We start from the raw sequence: 23,005 nt of genomic DNA, 5'->3' as shown, positions 1-23,005 counted from the left end.
GGAGAGCCCCGCCCCTTCCGGTCCTTGCTCGGTTTGCTCTGTCGCGAGACTTCCTCAGCCGAAAGCCGGAAGCCGCTAGTTGCTCCGTAGCGGCCGAAGGGGCGGGCTCGAGGGCCGGGGGACGGTAAACTGCTCGCGGCTCGCGCGGCGGTGCAAGATGGCGGACATCTCCCTGGACGAGCTCATCCGGAAGCGAGGGGCTGCGGCGAAGGGGCGGTGAGCGGCCTTTTCTCCTTTCGGGGTTCACGGCCCGAGTCTTAGCGGGGCTCGGGGCGGAGGAGGGAACGGTCTGGGCGCGACGCGGAGGGCCGTCTGCGCCCGCCCCCTGCCACAGCCGCGCTCCTCATTGGCCCGGCCGCCGCCGCCGCCGCGGGCCCGGCCGCCCGGCTGCCCACTGGCTGCAGGCGCCGTCGCTCCGGCGGGCCGGGGGTAGGCCGGTGGGACCGCTGACGGCGGAGGGGCTGGACTGCGGGGCTTGTGGGAGCGGCCCGAGGGGCGCCTCGCGGGGGGCGGAGCTGCGGTTGCGGAGGGGACGCGCTGCTCGCGGCCCGGAGGGTCTCTCCGGCGCAGCCCTTCGTTTGAGGAGCCGGGCGCTGCTCCACGGTCTCAGCGCGGCCTCAGAGTTAGGACGACTGGAGTTGCGCGGGGGAGTGACTTGCTCAGACTCTGCCGGTCTGTTAGTGCCGAAACCGAGACCCACACCCAGACCTTTAATTTCCAAATCTTGCGCCTGGCTCCCCTCTAACACTCGACTCCCTTTGTGCGGCATTTCAGGTTCTCTAAGCGCTTTGCTGCCCAGGCGGTCTCATTTGCTCTTTTCGCAATCCTGTTGGCCCGCTCTTAATGTTTTCCCCGTTTTCCAGATGAGGAGCTGGAGGCGGAGTGACTTGCCCGAAGCCACGGAGAGCCGAGATGGGTGCCGAGTGCACTTTATGAGCTGGCTGAGTTGGCCTCAGGCTTGGGCAGAAAAACAGGTGGGACGGGGCTGGAGGCCGGCCGTTTCTCGATGGTTCGCAGAGAAGACTGTTCTGTATCTGGGTGAGGAGTCGCGGGGGTGGTTCGCAGTTAGGTGCTCCAGACTTCCGCTGGACCCTCAAATGTTGTGAGTCATTTCCAGCCTTTGTGTGCTCCAGTTCACCTGTATGAAAGAGTGGGAACTTCGGCCAGTAGTTTTCTAGCACGCGTTAAATTAGTTCAGATGATCTTGTAAACAGCCAGGCTGTAAAGGTAGATGTAGTTTTCTCAGATAGTCATTCACTCAGCAGACGTGAATTTATTAACACTGCCTGCGTGCCTGTGGCTCGAAAATGGATTCTTTTACTCTCTGAAAGGTATCCCCCAACCCTCACCTCTGCACACATAGCCACTGCCACTGCGCCCGCCACCACGGAATTCACCAGCCAGCACTTCACCTGGCTTCTGGTTCATGACAGGCACCCAGCATTAGTTTTCTCTACCATTACGTGTGAGTAGTTGTCTCCTAGGTCTTCCCTCTAGTAACTGGTGTGGAATTGGTGCTGGGTCCTCGGGCCACTTCTGAGGCCGTCCAGGTTTCACAGGTTTGCTCGACAGCTGCTGAAGGAGCCAGCTTCCCAGGACCTGCGCTTCCTGCAGTCCCTCCCCTCAGTTCCTGACTGCAGGCGGTCTGTACTTTTTTGGTGTTGATGCGTGCAGAGGCTTGTGTTGGGCATTGGGTGAGCGTGCAGGGAAGGGAGGATATGTGGACCCCTGGGAGGAGCAGAGACTGTGCAGCCAGGCGGACCTGGTCCCTTGGCAAGCCCCATTGTTGGGTTCTGTGCCTCCCTGGCCAGGTGACTTCTGAGCTGGGCAGTTTCCTCATTTGTAATAATGGTTCCTGGTATGTGGTTGAGAGAATTAAATGAGAATGTAAGAATGTATATTTTAAAGTTTGTACCAGATAGTAAGGGTTTAGCAAATGACTTTAAAGGAGTAGAAGCCCAAATCCCTCCCCCCAGGAGACATAATAGCTAAGCATTGGGGTCCTAGAGTCAGACTGCCAAGTTTCAATCCCTGCTTCTCCCACTTTCCATATGATCTTATGAAAGTTACTTAACCACTTCATGCCTCTCTTCCCTTATCTATAAAACATGGATAATATTTGCTTCATTAGGTATTGTCAGGACTAAGTCAATCAATGTATCTAAAGTACATCAAAAAGCATCTGATGGGTACTGAGTGCCCAATAGATGTTAGTGGTCATCATCGTTACTGAAGGCTTTTAAGTACAGAAGTAACATCCAGTCTTCAGTGTGAGAATATTGCTTTGCTTTTATGTGAAGATTGGATTGGGGGAAGTGCAGGCCAAGAGACAGTGTAGAAGAAACTGGACTGCATACTGTGTTTGGGTTAAACCTGCTGGAAACTCCATTTTTAATTTGCTTGCACAGCCAGCAAAGGGAAAAACTAGATGGCGTGGGGAGGGAGTCCCCATCAAGAACTGAAAGGTCTGAACAAATTTCAGTGAACAAATGTCATTTCCTACAGTAAACAAACGGCTATTTTACATGCTTCCTAGAAGAAATCACCTTACTGGAAACTTTGGTTTAATGTAGCATGGTTGTCCCAGGAAGAACTTTGTGCTTAATAATTTAGGAAGAAAGAACCTATGACCATCTCAGAAAACTTCTTTCCTCTTCTTAGTGGAAATAGCAAAGGACTGAGCCCGTGGAAGTGTAAATAACCCCTTTTCACAGGTCGTGGAATGTGCTTGTTCTTCAGAGCAGCCACTCTGTTTTGTGTTCATCGCATCGTGTAAGTCAAGAAGGGTGTCATTATCATCGTTATTACCTGGCCCCAAGTTAATCATCAAAAGGTTCCTTGATTAATATGAAATTAGAGAAAGGGGGGAATGATTTTATGGTACTTCATCCAGGCCATGGTGAGGTGCTCTCCTTCCTCACACACAGCACATCTCTAGTGGCTCCAGTTGTTCAAGACCCATAGATGAGTCTTCCCAGGGCAGCACTGGGCACCAGCTGCAGCGTGGGCCTGCCACTCTTGTCGATTTCTTCCTTTAGATGTGAGAGTATCACTGATTTGGTTAGTCAAGTCACCCCGTCTTTGGCTTGCTCAGTTCACCCCTCACAGGATAGCTATCTGTCACTCCCTCCATGTAGTTAGATGAAGGTGACACGGCAGCCTTAGTGGGGAAGTTGGGCCTTGAGTGTGCTGGAGGTGAGCAGCTCTGGGCCAGATGCATATGTGAGAGCCCTTGGAGCCATGGGGAGAGGAGGTAGGGAACTTTCGAGTTCAGGCCAGGGCTCTGGTCGTGGTACTCACTGCTGGTTTCCTTCTTGAAATAAGGTAAAGGAAATTAGATCTGAAACAAAGAGGAGGGAAATGAGTTGTTACATTAGCTTAGAAGGGAAGAATTATAATTTTAAATGGAACATCTGCACAAGACTCTCTTGGAGGGTAAGGGGATCGTGTCTTGTTTTTCCTTGTGTCTCTAAAGCACATAGTTCAGACCCTCAGTAATTGTTAAAACGAAACTGTGTTTTCTCCCTAAGATGACCTCAACACACACATTCTAACCCAGAGACCCCCATGGATTAAAACCCACTTTAGAGTAGTCCAGGGTCCCCCTTGTGGGCCCGAATCCTTTGGACTGGACATCTGTCCAGAGCCAGCTGCCACTCTGCTCTCCACAGGTAGATCCAAGAGGGTGAGGCATTTCTAGCCTCAGACAGACCCTCCCTGGTCATGTGTATGCCAGGCTCCAGTGGGGGACTGGGGGAGGGGGCTCAGGCTCCAGAGGGTGTTTGCCCTCTCGCCCACACCATTCTTCCTAGGACCTGGTGGCGTACCTGGTGAGCGTCTGGAAGCAGTGTACAGTTGCACTGTTTCAGGTGTGATGGGTCCAGGCAGTTAAGAGACTTGCTCAAAACCTCCCTCTCTCCCCCTCCCGAACATTTACTGAGGCCAAAAGTGCAGAATGTGTTTCAGGAACATCAGATAGTCTGCCGTGGGAGGTGAGGCTGCAGGCAGTGGGGGCCAGACTAGTGGTTCCACTGAGGGGTTGGGCTTTGTTAGGGAACTCTTAGCAGTTCTTGGAGCAGGAGGGTAACATAACTGGTTCTATGTTTTAGAGACCTGCTTCTAGCAGGAATGTTTATTTGAAAAATTCCTGATGACTAATGCCTGCCATATAAGCAGTACTGCTGCCTGCTGGGATGAATGGCTGTCTTTTCATGCAAGGAGAGGAGCAATGATTATAAAAAGCCTGAACACTGAAACCCCTTAAAGCTGCTTATGAAAGGAGTTGAAAGAATTGGTGTAACCAGGGAACTGAATATATGGAATTGAGGGAAAGTAGCTTACTCGTGCTCTTAGGTCCACAACTGTATCACCTCCCTCCCCGAAATGTACCTTTTGTGCTGTTCAAATAGATAAAAATACCAGCACGGGACATCTTGGTGGTCTTTCTTGCTAGACAAGCAGTATGGTGTGTGGGTCTCTGGTGGGTACACTGTCCGCCAGCCTCAGTGTGTGTGCCCACCCTCTCGTCACTAGAGGGTACACTATATCCCTGGATGTGACTGGAGTCCTAATTTTTTCCTTAGCTTGGGGACAGTATTCACCCTTCCTTAACTCCTCGAGTCCTGTTCTTTATTTTTGACCCACGCTTGATTTATTGGTATTTTAACTAGGTATAGTGAAGTTCAAATCCAGCCTTCACCATTATAGCTCTGTTATTTGGGATAGTTAACTCTCCTTGAATCTCAGTTTCCTCATCTATAAAAGGTGGATAATATCCTAATTCTCAGAGTTGTGAGGGTTAAAGGAGGTGGGTCAAAGTTTATGGATCTGTAGTAAGTGCTCAAAACTGTTAGTTGAGAGTGCCTTCTTTGTAAAATATTTCATAAACCCTGGTAGCCAATTGCCCCTTGTGTGGCCATGGCAGACATTGCTTATCAACCATAGACTTCTGTGAATTCTCAATGCAACACTTCAAACAGCCATTACAAATTATCAGAGAAGGGAAATTGTTGAGGAATATGAATAAATTAAGGTTGCAGAAGCCTAATCTCCCCCGCCCCTCCTTCTGCAAAGGTTTACTGGTCAGACCCAATTGGAATGAACCAGAAAACTTTTGAATCTGCCCCTTTCTTCATTCTCTGTTCAAGGATAGGAATTTTGTTTTCAAGAATCTCATTGTTGGGACTTCCCTGGTGGCGCAGTGGTTAAGAATCCACCTGCCAGTGCAGGGGACAGGGGTTCGAGCCCTGGTCCGGGAAGATCCCACATGCCGCGGAGCAACTAAGCCCGTGCACCACAACTACTGAGCCTGCGCTCTAGAGCCTGTGAGCCACAACTACTGAGCCCACGTGCCACAACTACTGAAGCCCGCGCTCTGCAACTAGAGAAAGCCCGCACGCAGCAACGAGGACCCAACGCAGCCAAAAACAAATAAATAAAATAATTTTTTTTAAAAAAAGAGATAACCTGATAATCCTACATCCATTTAAAAAAAAAATCTCATTGTTCCTTTAATTATTCAAAATAGTTGCTTTCAGTAGCTTTTTCTTTTTTCCTTTTTTTCTTGGCAATAATGTTTAATTGCTTGAATGACTGGTGAAATTGGGTAACTTGACTTTTTGAAAGCATAATGCCATTGGGTCTAGATTTGCCCAATTTTATGGTATTGTAAAATCATGGTGTATCGCACGATAAGATCTTCCCATCTCCTGTAGTTATAAAGATCAGGAACCTTTGGTAGGGGTACCCTGGTGATGGGAGGAGGTGGGATTTGGAGAAGACAGATGAAGATAGGAAATCTTCATTCAGGAGGCCAGGCTCAAGTTTGGGTTAGATGTGTCTGACCTCCACTGTGTGGTGGACCTGGTCATCAATGAAGTATTCCACTGTCAGTGTTTATGCAGCCTGCTTCCCTTTGTAATGTCCACTCAGTCGGACACCAGCTGCTTTCTCTTCCAGGAGGCCTTTCCTGAAGCTCCTGCAGCTCGGCAAGATCCTTGTGGGTCCCACTTTTGGAGTAAGGGCCAGGGTGGCCCTGTGCCATGGCTGTGTTGGTGCCCCTCTCTCAGCTGGGAGAGCGATTGGTGGCCAGGATCCCAGCAGGGCACTGGACCAGTTGGTGAGGGCTGGGTGGAGGACTGGCCTTGCAGGGGCAGTCTTCTCTAGGAGAAGCCCTTCCAGGGCAGCCACCCCTTCTCCCGTCTTACCTCCCCCGGGGCTTGGAGTAGGAAAGAGAGAAGCTTGGAATCTGTTATAATGGAAAGAGTCTGGAGTCTGGGGTCCAGTCCCAGCCATGCCAGTAGCTCTTTGATTTGGTTTCTCCTCTGTAAAATGGAAGTGATGGCAGGTAATCTCAGAGATTGTGAACCTAAAAGGAGAATGTAAGTTAGTAGCCCTGTAGGGTCCCTGACATAGCTCTTTGAGCCTTTGTCATTCCCCTGGGGCAGTGTTGACATAGGGGAGGAGTTGTAGGATGTACCCCTTGGGAAGCTCTTAATCCTGTGGATGATGCAGGCTTGTAAACAAATCATTGTGATGCTGCGTGGTAGGTGCTTTAATAGAAGCTTTGTTCAGTGCTTTGAGGGCTCCAAGGAGAGAGCCTTCAGCTGTGGAAGTTATATGGGAGAAGTGAAGGAATGCTCTTGAGGGTGGGGAAATGGGGAAAACTTAAACGCCTCCTCAGCTCCGCCCTCCCGCTCTGCGAGAGCAAAGAAGCTACAAGCTGTGGGTTGTAGGGGGAGCTCTCCACATTTGGTCTGCCTAGGGTGCCTTTTGACACTACTCTTTCCAGAAACCCTGGGCTACCTCTAAGCCCTCCCACAGCCCCACAGACTTTGTTTTGTTTTGTTTTTAACATCTTTATTGGAGTAGTATTGCTTTACAGTGTTCTGTTTCTGCTGTACAACAAAGCTGTACATATACATATATCCCCATATCCCCTCTCTCTTGCGTCTCCCTCCCACCCTCCCTATCCCACCCCTCTAGGTGGTCACAGAGCACCGAGCTGATCTCCCTGTGCTATGCGGCTGCTTCCCACTAGCTATCTGGTTTACATTTGGTAGTGTATATATTTCATGCCACTCTCTCACTTTGTCCCAGCTTACCCTTCCCCCTCCCCGTGTCCTCAAGTCCATTCTTTACGTCTGTGTGTTTATTCCTGTCCTGCCCCTAGGTTCATCAGAACCTTTTTTTTTTTAGATTCCATATATATGTGTTAGCATACGGTATTTGTTTTTCTCTTTGTGACTTACCTCACTCTGTATGACAGACTCTAGGTCCATCCACCTCACTACAGATAACTCAATTTTGGTTTTTGGTTTTTTTTTAATATATATACATTTATTTATTTATTTATTTATGGCTGCATTGGGTCTTCGTTGCTGCACGCAGGCTTTCTCTAGTTGCGGCGAGTGGGGGCTAGTCTTCGTTGCAGCGTGCGTGCTTCTCATTGCGGTGGCTTCTCTTGTTGCGGAGCACAGGGTCTAGGCTCGCAGCTTCAGTAGTTGTGGCACGCGGGCTCAGTAGTTGTGGCTCACGGGCTCTAGAGCGCAAGCTCAGTAGTTGTGGTGCACAGGCTTAGTTGCTCCGTGGCATGTGGAATCTTCCCGGACCAGGGATCGAATCAGTGTCCCTTGCATTGGCAGGCAGATTCTTAACCACTGTGGCACCAGGGAAGTCCCCTCAGTCTCCCAGAGTCTCTACATCAGAAAATAGAGCAAGGATGGACAAGCAGTCCCACCTACCCACCTTAAACCTAATCTGATTGATTCTGTAAATGACCCCTTCCACACTCTCTTCCACCTGTTTTTGTTGTTGTTGTTGTTTTTAAATATTTATTTATTTATTTATTTATTTGGTTGCTCCACATCCTAGTTGTGGTATGCGGGATCTTCGTTGATGCGTGTGAGATCTTTCTTTAGTTGTGGCCTGTGGGATCTTTTTTTTAGTTGTGGCATGTGAGACCTAGTTCCCTGACCAGGGATCAAATCCGGAGCCCCTGCATTGGGAGTGCGGAGTCTTAACCACTGGACCACCAGGGAAGTCCCTTCCACCTGTTTTTTGTATAAACCCACCGGAAAGTACTTAAATCCTAATTTGCCATTTTTCAAAGAAAAATGACATTATGCATCACTGCCTTAGGTCGGGCTCTGGCATAGTAGTGGCAGCAGGTGTTTTTCCACTATGCTTAGAATAACAAGATGAAGGTCCAGGTTTTCTTTTATTGGTGCCAGGAAGACTCACCTTTGGTTGCACTCCTGCTGTTAGCAGAGGAGCAGGTGGACAGTCTCACTCCAGCTGGTTGAGGAAGAAAGAGGCAGTAGGAGAACCCAGTGGCTTGCCCACTATGAAGGATGCCTCCTGGGAGGCCTGCACAGTGATGTGGGACATGGTATAGGAACTTGTTCATTCAGTAGTTTTGCCTTCGAACTCCAGGTCAGAGATTTTCAACACTGCTGTTCTCCAGGATCACCTGTTGAGTGAAAAATGCATATGCCCAGGACTTCACCCAGATTTTGGACTCAGTAGCTCTGGGGTGGGGTTTAGAGAGCTGTATTTTTTTGTTAGTTTTCTTTCTTTTTTTTTTTTTTTTAGAGCTATCTATATTTTTAAGAAGCTCTTTAGATGTTTCTGATACTGAGCCAGGGCTCAGCAACACTTACAAAGCACGGGGCGGTGAATCAGGAATGAGCCCCATCCGCCACTTCCCTCCCAGTCCAGGGTAGGGAGAGAAAGGAAGAACACAAAGGATAATAGACACAAAGGAGGGCTGGTCTGGAAGAATCAGAGAGGGTTTCCCAAAGAGGAGGCGTAGGAGTTGGTGTCCCCAGGCAGGGCGCCTGCCGCAGGACTGTTAGTGTGGCTGGAAGCCTTATGGTGGGGTGGGCAGAAGCCCACAGATCCCAGAGAGGACTTCCAGGACTGTACTAGAAGCGTCTTCTGTTTCCTCGCCAGCCATTAGAAGAGCCAACGAAGGAGCCCCAGCAGAGAATGGGGCTTGTTTTATGGAGCTTTGTTCCTTTCCAGTTTTAACAGGTTTTGGATTGACATTTTTGTTGTTGCAGATTGTGATAAGTATATATTTGGTCTTTGTCCTGGCACACAGTTTCTAAAACCCTTGGAATTTCCTGAGTGATAAGGGTGATAGGAGCATCTTTTGTTCTAATGAGGCAACTCTTGGTGGGCCCCTAGAGAGCCTCAGGACAGGGGCTGGTCACCAGAAAGACCTAGGCATGATTAGCCTGTTGGAACTTGCAGCTCCACCCCACTCCCCACCCTGGACCTCCAGGGAGAAAAGAGGGGCTAGAGATTGAGCTTATCATCAGTAGCCAGTGATTTGATCAATTATGGTAATGGAACCTCCATAGAAACCCCTATACAGTTGAGTTTGGAGAAACTTTGGGTTGGTGAACACATCCATGTGCCAGGAGGGTGGTGTTGCCATACCCCTTCCCTGTACTTTGCCTTACACATCTCTTCTGTTTGGCTGTTCTTGAATTGTATCGTTTGTAATAAACTGGTAATAATAAGTAAACTGTTTTCCTCAGTCCTATGAGCTATTCTAGCAAATTATGTAACTTGAGGAGGGGGGGTCGTGTGAACCCTCCATTTATAGCCCGTCGATCAGATGAACAGGAAGCCCAGGACTTGGAATTGACCTCTGACTTGAGGGCAGTCTTGTGGGACTGAGCCTTTAACCTGTGGAGTCTGTGCCAACTCTAGGTAGGTAGTGTCAGAATTGAGCTGTCAGACACCCAGTTGGTGTCTAGAGACTTAGAGAATTAGTTGGCGTGAGGAAGAAACCTACACATTTGGAGTCAGAGTGTTGTGAATAGAAACAGTTCAGAGTGATTATTTTTCTTTCTACCAAGTCTTTATATCTTAGTCTGTTAGTCCTCTGGCTCCAAGCCAGGCCCATGTGTTGGCTTTCTTGGTCCCAGCCCAGTGGGGGGTATCTGCCTGCCCTGGAGGCAGGAGGCTGCCAGAGGCCAGCTGGGCACCCTTTGTTAATCACTTAAGTTCTCTAAGCTTGTTTCTTCTACTGTAAAATGGGCATAATAATGCCCGCTTCACAGGGCGCTGAGAGTGCTGATTGAGAGCAAGGATGTGGAAGCACTTTGGAAACTGAAGTTGCTCTTCAGGTGTGTGGGGTTATGATGTCTGGGAGATATGCTTATTTTATGTGATATTGTTTGGAGGTGTCTATCATAGTGTCTAAAAACACCTGGTCTGGGGAGCAAAAACAGTTTTACCTAGTGATAGAAACCAGCAGGCCCTCCTTCCTAACTTTGTTTACAATGCAGAGTTAAAAGTCATAAAACTACGAAAGAAGTCTCTACTAATTGTTTCCTCTGACAAGGAGCAGCTTTCTGGTTTCTCCAGGACTTCCTCTGTTTCCGGTATTACCATGGCTCTACTTCCACAGCCTGCTGTTGATATCCAGATCCTCTTAATGTTGCAGTTTTAATTTGCAGGCTCAATGCCAGACCAGGAGTTGGAGGTGTCCGATCTCGTGTTGGGATCCAACAGAGCCTTCTCGGCCAGCCAGCACGCACAGCCACCTTCCAGCAGAGATTTGATGCTCGGCAGAAGATTGGCCTCTCAGATGCCCGGCTCAAGCTGGGAGTCAAGGATGCCCGGGAAAAGCTTTTGCAGAAGGATGCCCGGTTCCGGATCAAAGGGAAAGTGCAAGATGCCAGAGAGATGCTGAATTCCCGCAAGCAGCAGAGCACGGTGCCCCAGAAGCCCCACCAGGTGGCTGATGCCCGGGAGAAGATCAGCTTGAAGCGGAATTCCCCTGCTGCCTTCATGAGCCCACCCATCGGGACAGTGACCCCTGCTCTGAAGCTCACTAAAACCATCCAGGTAGGTTGTGGCTCCTGTCACAAATTCCTGGAAAGCAGTAACAGCTGTAGTTTCAGGCAGGGACCAAGGACCAGGAGTGTTTAGGCAAAATGACAGTTCCCCCAGCTGTTAGTATAGTAACCATATGAGGAAGGCAAGATATCATCTCACTTTTCTGTAAAAGAAAAGGGTGGGGGGTAGTCCAGAGAAATTAAGTGATTTTGTAAGTGAGATAGTAGTAGAGGGAAGTGAGAGGAAAGAACAAAACATTTGTTGAGCTCGTGCTGTGTGGCAGGCACTTAACATTTACTCCTCACTGCAACCATGGACTATTACCCCAGTTTTATAAAAGAAGAATCTAAGTCTCAGAGATGTGAGTAATTGTGCACAGTTACACAACCGGTCAGTGGGAGGGAGGACCAGGATAGAAGCCCAATCAGACCTGGCTCTTAGTGCAGGGTCTTGGCCACCTGCACAGCTGCCACCCCAAAGGGAATGGAAACAATATCATTTAATCTTCTCAGCAACTTTGGTAAAAGGAACAGCAGCAGCAGTGAACATTTATTAAGCCAGGTTCATTGAGCCCTGCAAATGCGTTGTCACATGATCTCTGGGATGATGAGTCTTCCTGTCGCTTTCCTGCTTTGGGCATAAGGCACTCTTGTAGGGCCTTTTACCACAGGCCAAAACTGAGTGCCCACCATATTTTAAGTTAAGTGATCCTCTCCTCATAAAGAGAACACATGCAGGCCCTGTGGGATGAATTGTGACCGCTGGGTATTTCTAGGTTCCGCAGCAGAAGGCCATGGCGCCGACTCATGCCCATCCTGCTGGAATGAGGATCAACGTCGTCAATAACCACCAGGCCAAACAGGTGGACTGTGTGTGTGTGTATACACACGTGTGTGGTTTTGTTTGTTTAAATTTTTTAATGTTTATTTACTTATTTTGCCTGTGCTGGGACTTAGTTGAGGCATGCGGACTTCTTAGTTGTGACGTGCAGACTCTTAGTTGCAGCATGCGGACTTCTTAGTTGCGGCATGCATGCAGGATCTAGCTTTCCGACCAGGGATCAAACCCAGGCCCCCTGCATTGGGAGCACGGAGTCTTAACCTCTTACCCACTGGACCGCCAGGGAAGTCCCCCACACTTGCGTGTTTTGATGTGGCCTTCCAAGTGGATTAACTGAGGCCTGGCCCAAGGTTCCAATTTGAAGAGTTGGAGGAGGGATTAATTACATTTGACACTTTTTGCAGTGTATGAGCTTTCAAAAGAAATTTCTTTAATGCATAGGGAGAGAGAGGCAAATTGAAAGTTTTTTTTTTTTTTTTATAAAAGTAGTATGTGCTTATACAGAAAATTTGCAAAACAGAGAAAGGTTAAGGAGGGGAAAAAAAAAGTCCTCACGCTCTGGCTCTCTACGGCCAACCCCTGTTGGAATTCTGCCCTGGTTCCTTCCTGTGGTGTGTGGGTGTGTGTGTGTGTGATTATTATTTATTTAATGCATAGTTGTAGTTGTGATTATGTTATTATCCAGTTTCATGTTGTTTTGTTTTCACTTTATAACTCAAGCGTTTTTCTGTGTTTCACATTTACTGTAAACATTTTAATAACTGCTTGATCCATTGAGTTGACATTTGAGTTTATTTCAACCATTTTCCTGTAATTTTCACTGTTAGAAATCCTTCTATGAACATCTTGGAGGAAAAAAGCTCTTTTTAGAGTTTGGGTTTATTTCTATAGGCCAGATTGCCCGGCACAGACTTTGTAAGCCAAAGGATATAAACAGACATTTTAGGGGCCCTTGATAGGTATCTACAAGGTACCCACTTGTAGAAAGGTACTTCTGATGTATCTGGAATTGCAGCACTTTCATTGGGCCCTTGGGGGCAGGGAGGCAGCCTGCCAGGACTTGAGCCCCAGTATCCCAGACCAGTTTCCCCAGGCACTCCCCCTGCACCCACTTCTCCCCCCACCTCACTTACTCCAGCCCTCATCTCCCTGTTGTCCTTACTCCAAATGTCTGTTGAGAGCCTGCATACCACGTTAGCTTATATTTCTTTATTTTCAGAATTTATATGACCTGGATGAAGACGATGATGTTATAGCTCCCATTCCTAGTAAACAGATGACATTTGCAGCCTCAGGCAGCTTTCTCCACCACGTGGTATGACATCTTACCTTCTTGCTACACTCTGGGTGTGTCTGATCAGGTTCATGGGAGAGGTGGTGGAGAGTAGGGCCTTTCAATTCAGAAATATTTCTTCATTGGGGTCATGAGATTATCAGAACTGGAACTAGTCCACCCTCTGGCTTTTATAAATGCTGAGACCAGCAGCGTGTCCACTGACTTGTTCAAGATCCCACAGATAGTGAAGTGCAGAGCTGCAGCTCCCAATTGCTGTGTCTGAGTCACTGCAGGGGAAATATGAGTGATCCCACAGAACAGAATCACATTTTATTTCCTTTGTGGCAGGACATTCTGCCTGGTCCCCTTCCTTCCATGGTCAGCAGCTCTGGCTCCATTCTTGAGTCTGGATTCCCTTGGTTAGTGTGTTAGCCAGAATAAACTGAGCCTTGCCTGAAGGCTCCACCAGGTGCAGCCTGCATGCCGGGAAAGCTTGATGGACTAGGATGCTGAGATGCCGTGCAGAGAAGGAAAGGAAGTCGTTTCTCGGAGTATCAGGGACCTCTGAACATCGTGCTCAGCTCAGTGCACGCGGCCAAATGACACATAGGGAGGCGAGTGGGTGCCCAGGCTAAGTGCCTTTGTTTGGTCTTCAGAGACCCAAAGACTCAGTTTTGGTCACTGCACTGAATATGTGGACTAATTTCCTGGTTACCATGGAAGCTCTTAACGTGATGTGTGAAGCTGAATGATGCCAGTTTGTTACAAAGGGGCTGGGCCTTTCCTAACTCAGTTAGTGGCTAACCCTAATTGGAAAAAACCCTGTGTTTGTATTAACTTACTTAAGACTTCCTTTCCTTCCCACCCTGTGAGATGGGTACTGTTCTTACCCCTATTTTACGGATGAGGAATTAGGCACAGAGAGGTGAAATAAATCTGCTCAGCTTGTAAGTAGTGGATCGAGGATTTAAGCCTAAGCAGTCTGGCTCCCAGGCTATGTGTTTAACCACTACACTCACTGGCTCTTGAGACTCAGAAAACAGCTGGAGAAATGTGGGATCCAGCATGAATCTAGATTCACCTGGATTGGGAGAAGCTGGTGAATTGACCCTGTCCCATCATCTTCCTGTCTGGCTGCTGCATTCCTCCTTTTTCCTAAGTCGACAAGACCACCTGCCACTTCTGCCTCATGCATTTTTTTTCCTCAGACACATTAAAACCAGGGATTTCATTGGTTTATATTTCCAAGGGGTCACATCCGCAGTTAGGGGTAACAGGGGAGGGAGGGAGGGAGCTGTTTCTGCTGCTTGGCACATGCTGACTCTGCCAGCACGTCCCTGACAGTCTGGGAGCTGAGGAGGCAGGGCTACACATGGTTTCCTCTATGCAGAACAGGGACCAAAAAGCTGGGAGTCCGGGCCTTCTTAAGAGTGAGTTCCTATTCCCAGCCAGCCCATCGTGATAGAAGCATATCTAGGAGTGAACTTGACCCCAAGCTTTTGGTCTCTAACTCCAAGTTGTAGGGTTTTTATAAAGTCTAAATGGTACGGGTGAGCCTGTGGCTCCTGTTCAGGACGGCGTGGAAGCTTCTTGGAAAGGGCTTCCCGCGCTGGAAAGTGGCTTCTGTGAACACACGTGCAGGCTGCTTTTCTCTCCTCCTGCCCCTTCCCTGGCAGCTGGCACCTTTCTGGCTTTAGATCGATAATGGAACTGGGGAGGTGGGGGAGGCCTTGAGATACTGGGGGTTGTCAGCCCCCTGGGGTGTCTGGGTCCCTAGCTTTTCAGATTCCTCTCTTCCTCTTTGTTTAGGCTGGGGTGAGCAGTTCCAAGCTTTCCATGTCCAAGGCCCTTCCTCTCACCAAAGTGGTTCAGAACGATGCATACACAGCTCCTGCTCTCCCCTCCTCTGTTCGAACTAAAGCCTTGACCAGCATGTCCCGGACATTAGTGAACAAGGAGGATCCCCCCAAAGAGCTGCCGCCCGCTGAGGTGAGGTGAAGGTGAAGGAGCGGAAGTGACCACACTAGTTGAGAGTTAGCCTGTGCTGGGTGGGCAGTGTGCTGTGTGCATCCTGTTGGGTCCTCATAGTGCCTCTGTGAGGTAGGTGTTGCCGCCCCCGTTTTACAAATGAGCAAACCAAGATCCAGTGGCCCCTGCCCTCAGAGAGCTCACAGGCAAATAGGGAGAACAGAGCTGCAGACAGAGCACTGTGCCTGGTGATACAACAGAGGGCTGCCAGGAGCACCGAGGAAAGAGCATCTAATTCAACTGGACAGATACGGGAAGGCTTTAAGGAGAAAGTGCCATCTGAGCCTGGCGGGTCTTGAAACTGAATGGCATTCCAGGCAGAGGCTCGGGCCTGAAAGGGCCTGGCGTATTTGGGAAATGATGAGAGGTTCCATTCCCTAGCATAGGGTGATGGCATGATTAGAGGGGCCCAGTTGTGACAGGCTCTCCATGGGGATTTCCTCTGGGCCTTCCTGGTCGTTTGCCTGAAGTGAGCTCTGCTGTTCACTGACTTCCGGTAATGTTCTTTTGTCTGTGGCAGCCTGTCCTCAGCCCTTTGGAAGGCACCAAGATGACCGTGAATAATCTGCACCCTCGAGTCACCGAGGAGGACATTGTTGTGAGTACTGTGGCCGGCCAGAATTTCAAATCTCAGGCCACTTCTGTTTCAAGGGTCCCCAAGAGCACCGCCCAGTTAGCTGATTCTCTAAGAGGACTCACAGGACTTAGCATAGAGTTGTATCAGGGCTAAGATTCATTACAGGATACAAAGCAAAATCAACAGAGGGAAAATGTTCGTGAGGCAAAGGCTGGAGGAAAGCAGACTCCAACTTCTGGAGTCCTCTCCCATTGGAGTCACACAGGATACACTTTATTCCCCCAGCAGTTGGTTGTAATGACACGTGTGAAACCAGGGAAGCTCATTAGCGACTCAGTGCCCAGGGTTTTTATCAGGGACGAGTCATGTAGGCACCCTCTGCCTAACACCAAAATTCCAGACTCGGAAGGAAAGCAAGTGTTTAGCATAAACCACATTGTCGGCACAAACAATTTAGGCTCAGTACGCCACTCTTATCAGTTAGGGTGATGGGAGCCCTCCCAGAATCCAAGTTCCCAGATGCCAGCCGAGGGCCAACCTTGGAAGCAGACCTTCCAAAGGAGAGCAGTCAGGCCAGATATGTAACCCTTTCCCTCACAGCTTCTAAACCAGAGCCAGGGGAACTCCCTGGCGGTCCAGTGGTTAGGACTTGGCACTTCCACTGCCGGGGCCTGGGTTCAGTCCCTGGTCAGGGAACTAAGATCCTGTAAGCCATGCAGTGTGGCCCCCCCCAAAAAAAAACTAAAACAAAAAAACCAGAGCCAGGTGCCCAACCTAAATCTCAGGGCCAGGGAATTGTGCTAGAATGGGATCATTTAGTCCCACTGTGCAAAATCCAGTGGTTCATATTATCCTGAGTCTTTGGAATTTCTTCCTCCTTTAGGGGTTTTCATGATAGCTCCAAAGTAAAAGGAATGAGATGGATTGGTGTTACCTGGTGGTTGGCCCCTCTGGATTGCCCTTCTGGTCATCCTGTCCCACCCTTGGCAGTCATAGGCAAAACCCAATTCAGGTACCTAGTGAAGGGTGGCCCAGAGCTAGCCAGGACTTTTCAACCTCATTTTCATTCAGGCACCAGTAAGACGGTTAAAGAATCCAGGTGCCCTTTTCACTCAACTGTTAGATCACAGAATGAATGCAGCTGGACTCCAGCCTCTCCCTGCAGCTGAGTCCCAGGTTCTGTAACAGCCCACACTGGCCGCCACATTTGTTAATGGTTTTAATTGTGAAACATGAGTGCTAGGTGATCACTTTGTGAACGGTGCACATGAGAATGGAAATTGTCGCCTACTTTGTATAAGACTTGACAAATTAGAAAGAAAGCAATTTTTTCCTGATTATAAAAGTAATAATAGCTGTTATTTATTGAGTAATTATAGCTATTATTATTTATATACTTACTGTGTGGCAGGCATTTTGTATGCAGGATCTTTGAAATTACAGAGGAATGAAAAACGAATTACCTGTAATGATTACTACTCATGGTAAACTGCCAATAATCATAGTGAACTGCCAGTAACAGTCATTCTCACCTCTTTTCTACCCAAATAGGTAATGTTAAAAGAAAAACTAATAGAGTTAGAATCACACTTAGTATTCAGTTCCGTATCTTGGTTTTGATATGTAGCATTTTCCCTTTTATCATTAGAAACAAATCATTTCAACGACCTTTTCGTAAATCTTCTTTTTGTCCCCATAACCACCTCGTGAACGCAGTTGCAGGTGAAGAAATGGCTTGGGTGCTAGTCGGCCTTTGCAGTCTGTATCCATATTGGGTTCCCTCTCTGGCCTCAGTCTGTGAATTGAGGAGGGATTGGAGTTGGAATAAATGATGATGATGACACAGGTGTACAAAGCACTGCCTTGAAAATGATTTCAGTTGAAACCCCTCAGTCTAGCCAAACCAGGATGATTGGTCACCCTGCATAGAACTCCAGAATTTGTGTTTCTGATTCCCAGGTGATACATTAGCCACTGTCTTTGATGAGCCTATATGTCTGTCCATTCTCATTACAGACACTCTTGACAGAAATCCCGTATTCCATAACTGTTACCCTTGTTGAGGAAGCGGGCACTGAGGCAGGAGGGTTTTGGGGGTGACTTGGAGTCACAGGGACTCCAAGGCTTGTAAGCCCAGACTCGGTGCTCACTGCCAGAACAGCTGTTCCCCTCATCTGGTCCCAGGTTGAGGCCTGTGGATGTCCCAGGACCACCTCAAACGGAGCCTCCCTGAAATCTTGGCTGCTGGGCGTATGCAGTCAGAGCACGGCCACCAGTCAGCCCAGAGCCCTGTCTGCGGTGTGTGAACGGCAGGCAGGGAGGATGACTGCCCAGAATCCTCCCCCAACCCTAACTAACCCTTCTTGTTCTTCACAGGAGCTTTTTTGTGTTTGTGGAGCCCTGAAGCGAGCTCGGCTGGTCCATCCTGGGGTAGCAGAGGTGGTCTTTGTGAAGAAGGACGATGCCATCACCGCATATAAGAAGTATAACAACCGGTGTCTGGATGGTAAGTCAGGGAGAAAGCAGCCACCTCACCTTGCTGCTCCTCACTGCTCACAGCAGGCCTTCGGAGAAAGCCTTCCTCTGAGATGGGTGGGTGGACCTCCTGGTGCGTTAAACCCTCCAGGGCCACCTATGTACTAAGAGCAAGCAGAGATGTTATGTTTTTAATTGAAGTATAGTTCAGCACAGTGATCCAGAGACACACACACACACACACACACACACACACACACACACACACACACACACACACACACACACACACACACACACACACACACACACACACACACACACACACACACACACACACACACACACACACACACACACACACACACACACACACACACACACACACACGCTTTTTCAGATTCTTTTCCCATATAGGTCATTACAAAATATTGAGTATAGTGCTATACAGTAGATCCTTGTTGGTTATGTCAGCCTCTGCTTTTGTATGGGATTATTTAATCCGTTCACATTTTATGTGGCTTTCTTTTGCATTATATGAAAATCTAATGCAGCATTTTAGTTCTTTTAATGATTTTTTTCCACTATATTTTTTGAGTCACTTTTTTTTTTATTTTATTTTTTTTTATTTTTATTTTTGGCTGTGTTGGGTCTTCGTTTCTGTGTGAGGGCTCTCTCTAGCTGCAGCAAGCGGGGGCCACTCTTCATCGCGGTGCACGGGCCTCTCGCCGTCGCGGCCCCTCCTGCTGCGGAGCACACGCTCCAGATGCGCAGGCTCAGCAGTTGTGGCTCACGGGCCTAGTTGCTCCGCGGCATGTGGGATCTTCCCAGACCAGGGCTCGAACCCGTGTCCGCTGCATCGGCAGGCAGACTCTCAACCACTGCGCCACCAGGGAAGCCCTGAGTCACTTTCTTAATGGTTGCTCAAGGGTTTACAGTATACATTGTAGGTTATCAGAATCTATTTCAGATTAGTATTAACGCAGTTGCAGTGAGATTTAGAAATATCACTCCTATAGGGCTCTATTCCCTCTTCCCCTTTTTTTGTGCTGTTATTGTTACACTTATCACATGCTATATAAAGTGGGAATCCAGTACTTGTAAGGTTAATCCTTCATGGACAAAGTAGAATCTGAACATACACTTTGAATCTTTTTTTCACTTAATTTTATACCGTAAGCATTTTCCCTTACTACTCGCTTCACAAACAAGTTTGGATTGCTTCATGCTGAGTCCACTTTCTCCCTTACTTTGACTCTGATCTCCTGCATGAAGCTAGCTCTGTTGCCACTTGGCTTCTTGGTGCCATCATTGGCAAGGTTTCATGGACCTCATAACCCTGGGGTTTCCTTAGTCTCTGGGCTTTGCCGAAACCTGACAGCCCCATCCCTGGCTGTGCAGCCAGAGCTGCCAGTGGTGCATGCTTTGACTCCTGGTGATGAAAATGGCAGTCCCTGTCCTTTTGTGTGAGGAGCTGAAGTCTCATGGCAGAGCCTTTTCTTTTTTCAGGGCAACCGATGAAATGCAACCTCCACATGAATGGGAACGTTATCACCTCAGACCAGCCCATCCTGCTGTAAGTTCCAAAGGTGGGGTGCTGGGGACCAGGAGGAGCTTTTCTGCTTGCTTACTCTGCATGATCATCTCTCTGTTCTGAGGGGTAAACTGCCTGTATCACAGCTCCATTCCATTTCCTCTGCTCTGATAGGCAGCCAATCAGGAAGCTTAAATTTGTACAAAGTGGCTTGTCACATCATTTCTGCAGGGGATTGACCCCACAGGGGCTAACTTTAAGACCTCATTCCCAGCCTTATAATTTAGAAACACCTGAGAAGAAAGTGGCGAGCAGGCCAGTTGTGTCCCTCTTTGCACAACTGTGTGTGCATTGTCCAGGTGAGCGGAAAACCCTGCCTCATGATTGACTCTGGGGGACAGTGCTGGGTGCTACCCCTTGTTTTGTTACATACCCAGGCATACATTGCCTGGTCCAGCACTGAGGACTTTTTGAAGCCTGAGATGCAGAAAATGTCTAGACTGACATTCAGGAGGAAGTCCTTTTGTAGACAAGGATGCAGAGACCCAGGGAGAATGTTAGCCTTGCCGAGGTGGGAGGGGTAGTGTGGGGCAGGCCTGAAATAGACTTTGAAATACCGAAAGACGGCACTTTGAACCCTGGATATTGCGTTGTGTGACTTAACATAAGTTTCTTAAACTGTGTTCCAGGATTAAGTTGTATTCTGAAAAACGTGCATTTTATGACCTAGTGAGTTTGGGAACCACTGGGCTAAACCCAGTTAAATCTACAAGACTTCTCAGAATGTGTAATATGCCGATGTGTGTTTGACCATCCCTGAGGGACATGCAGTGTTTCCTAAACTTAGAACCCCAGACTGCATCTCAATGTTCTCATCATCAAATTTGAAAAATGATAGGTTTGCTATAAGAAATGGAGTAAAAGGGTATGGAAAGCATTATGTTTGGTGCCCAGCTTTTAAGAGATCCTCAGCTAACGGTGGGACCACTCTCTACCTAAGGGAAACCCACAAGGACTTTGACTTTTCTCTGCTCTCTACAGACGGCTGAGCGACAGCCCCTCAGTGAAAAAGGAGAGTGAGCTGCCTCGCAGGGTGAATTCTGCCGCCTCATCCAACCCTCCTGCCGAAGTGGACCCTGACACCATCCTGAAGGCACTTTTCAAGTCCTCAGGGGCCTCTGTGACCACACAGCCCACAGAATTCAAAATCAAACTTTGAGCGGGGGAGCGAGACAGCCAGAAGCGGGGGCAGAGGAGGGTGGCTCTGTTTCCCAAAACAAAGATTGTGACCTATGGGCCGTTGGACTGGAGGCCCCTGAGCGTGGGATGGGTCGCCGGGGGTAGAGAGCTTCCTCACTGGATGGTACCCGCCTTTCTGTGTTGTGTTCTACCCTGTGCCCTTCTGTATGTTAACATTTCCTGTAGTATGTTTCTTCTCTCTTCGCCTCATCACCAAGGTAAGCTTGTGTTGCTCAGAGTGTCTCCCCCTAAACTCAGCCCTGAATTGTTTTTTTTAATCTGGAAATGGTGCCCTGAATTCTCTGGGTGGCCTTCTTGTGGCCCCGTGGAATGCAGGGCAGGGGCTGTTTGAAGGACACTGCTTTCTTCAGGGGTGAGGGTTTGACTCCCCTTTCTCTTTTTTAAACTTTTCAAAGTGGGGAATGGAAGCCCCTGCCATCCTAATAGGAACCAGGTCAGCTCAAGAGCTCTGCCGCTCACTCTCCTGGTCAGTGGAGGTGGCCTAGGTGGGGATCAGGTCAGAGGCCCCTTGTCCTCTCACCGCAGTTGGCTCCAGACCAGGGTGGTCTGGAGAGGACCCTGTGGCAAGGGCAGGGTGAGACTTGCTCTGCTAGGAAGAGTGCGCCGCTGGCTCTTGGTTTGGGGGACCCGTACCGTCTCAGTCAACCTAGAGTAAATTCTTGAGTTCACGCTCCCCTCTTCCCTTGAGTTGTGCCGCGTGCGCCACCCCAGCTCTCTTGGCTTTCTGGGTGTCACTGCTGGGAGGGGCTTGCATCGTTAGCCTCCCATTTCTCACTCAGTACAGCATTGTCACACCCTGGTTTTGGTGCAAATGCCAGCTCTCTGCTGGTTGGGTGTTCAAAGGGTCTGCCTCCCGTTCTGTGACTCTGTGGGTCTGGGGGGTTATTTGAATAAGAGTTGTTGACTTACTCCTAGATTTTTTCTTCTGGCCTCAGGTACACGTACAGGACAATAGTTAGGGATGCTGAGATTCGGCAGATATCCAGCAGCCACCAGGGGGCACTGCTCCACTATTGTGAGGGACCCATCCATCCCTGACGGGAGGGTATTTTCCTGCCTTGGCCGTCGGGGTAGTCGGGGTAGGGGAGCGGTGGGTGGTGGGGAGGGAGTTGAGAGAGCAAAGCAGCCTTTCCAGGCAAGCTGGTGTGTTGTTCCCTCAGCATGGTTCCAGGCATTTGGGGCAAAACTGTAGAACCTGGGGCAGCCCCAGAATATGCCAGCACAGCATTGCTCCAGTGACATTCATTCTCCGTTTCCTGCCGGTTTGTTGGGACTGTAAAGGGAATCCAACCTAGCAGAGCTGGCGTGTTTTGGAGAGCGGGATTCTGAGAGGGCTACAAATCAGTAGCAGGTGGTATGAAAGGCACAAGCCTAGGAAGTATAAAGGGGACCTGAGACACTAAGAATCTCTCATGACCTACTTGGGGCCAGTCCAATGAAGAAAGACCCGGAAGCTCGTTTCCACAGAGTGAAATCTGTCAAGCAGGGGGTACCCAGGGTTTGAGCCGAGCTCAGTCCTCCAGGTCTGAGGTTGCCCAGGCCTGGGAAGTCCAAGGAATCTGCCTGACGGTACTCCACTTTCCAGTACTTTAAATAAGGCTGCTTTCATTCCCTTCTGCTCCTTTGAACGGGTGCAGACTTAGTTCTCTTCAGCAGTGGAAGACATGCCTCCTACACTTTCCCCTCCTTGGCCCCAGAGAGTGTCCTATATAAGACACTAGGACCTGGCCTCGCAGGTACTGGAGACAGATCACTGCGCGGACTCTGCTTTCGGTAGGGACGGTGCGTATCCCGACTGCACGGCTTTATCCTCCTGTCTCCCCTCCAGTACCACGCCAGGCTGCTCTGCTTACGCAGGGTTCCAGCGAGCCCGCCTGCAGCCGCCTGCCACCTGGGCCCTGTCCTCTGGCTGGCCATATGGTACATTGCAGGGCAGAGCCTGTTTGCCCCGCTGTTCTACAGGATGTCATCGTGGGAGACAGAAGAGAAGGTGGTAGGCCAATCCTTGTGTCCTTTGCCTCGCACTCGCCTGCATTCCCCATCTGTGTCTCTTTTGTTCAAAAGGAGAGGAAGAGGCATTAAGGGATGGAGGAGACTATGTGTTACCCATTTCTGAATAAACATTTGTTATTCCTATTTTTGAGCCGTCATTTCTTAAAAG

The 23,005-nt window shown here is 49.0% G+C and overlaps 1 protein-coding gene across 1 annotated transcript; it reads left to right on the top strand.

Moving 5' to 3' along the window:
- Nucleotides 1–77: 77 nt before the first annotated feature.
- On the top strand, nt 78–22,980 carry POLDIP3 (DNA polymerase delta interacting protein 3). Its single transcript, XM_068559748.1, has 9 exons — nt 78–216; nt 10,473–10,863; nt 11,630–11,716; nt 12,914–13,009; nt 14,780–14,959; nt 15,519–15,596; nt 17,952–18,081; nt 19,560–19,626; nt 20,626–22,980. Exons 1-9 carry the CDS (start codon nt 158–160, stop codon nt 20,801–20,803), a joined length of 1,266 nt encoding a protein of 421 aa, XP_068415849.1. The 5' UTR covers nt 78–157; the 3' UTR covers nt 20,804–22,980.
- The last annotated feature ends 25 nt before the right edge of the window (nt 22,981–23,005 follow it).

The sequence above is a fragment of the Eschrichtius robustus genome, chromosome 13 (genome assembly GCF_028021215.1).
Source record: "Eschrichtius robustus isolate mEscRob2 chromosome 13, mEscRob2.pri, whole genome shotgun sequence".
Lineage (NCBI taxonomy): Eukaryota > Metazoa > Chordata > Mammalia > Artiodactyla > Eschrichtiidae > Eschrichtius > Eschrichtius robustus.
Note: the sequence above shows the minus strand (reverse complement) of the source record. Positions and strands in the feature narration are given on the sequence as shown.

Coding starts and splice junctions, on each gene's coding strand:
- POLDIP3 (XM_068559748.1), top strand. CDS start 158: ATGGCGGACATCTCCCTGGACGAGCTCATCCGGAAGCGAGGGGCTGCG. Junction 217..10,472: donor GGGGCTGCGGCGAAGGGGCG/GTGAGCGGCCTT, acceptor TTTAATTTGCAG/GCTCAATGCCAGACCAGGAG. Junction 14,960..15,518: donor AAGAGCTGCCGCCCGCTGAG/GTGAGGTGAAGG, acceptor TGTCTGTGGCAG/CCTGTCCTCAGCCCTTTGGA.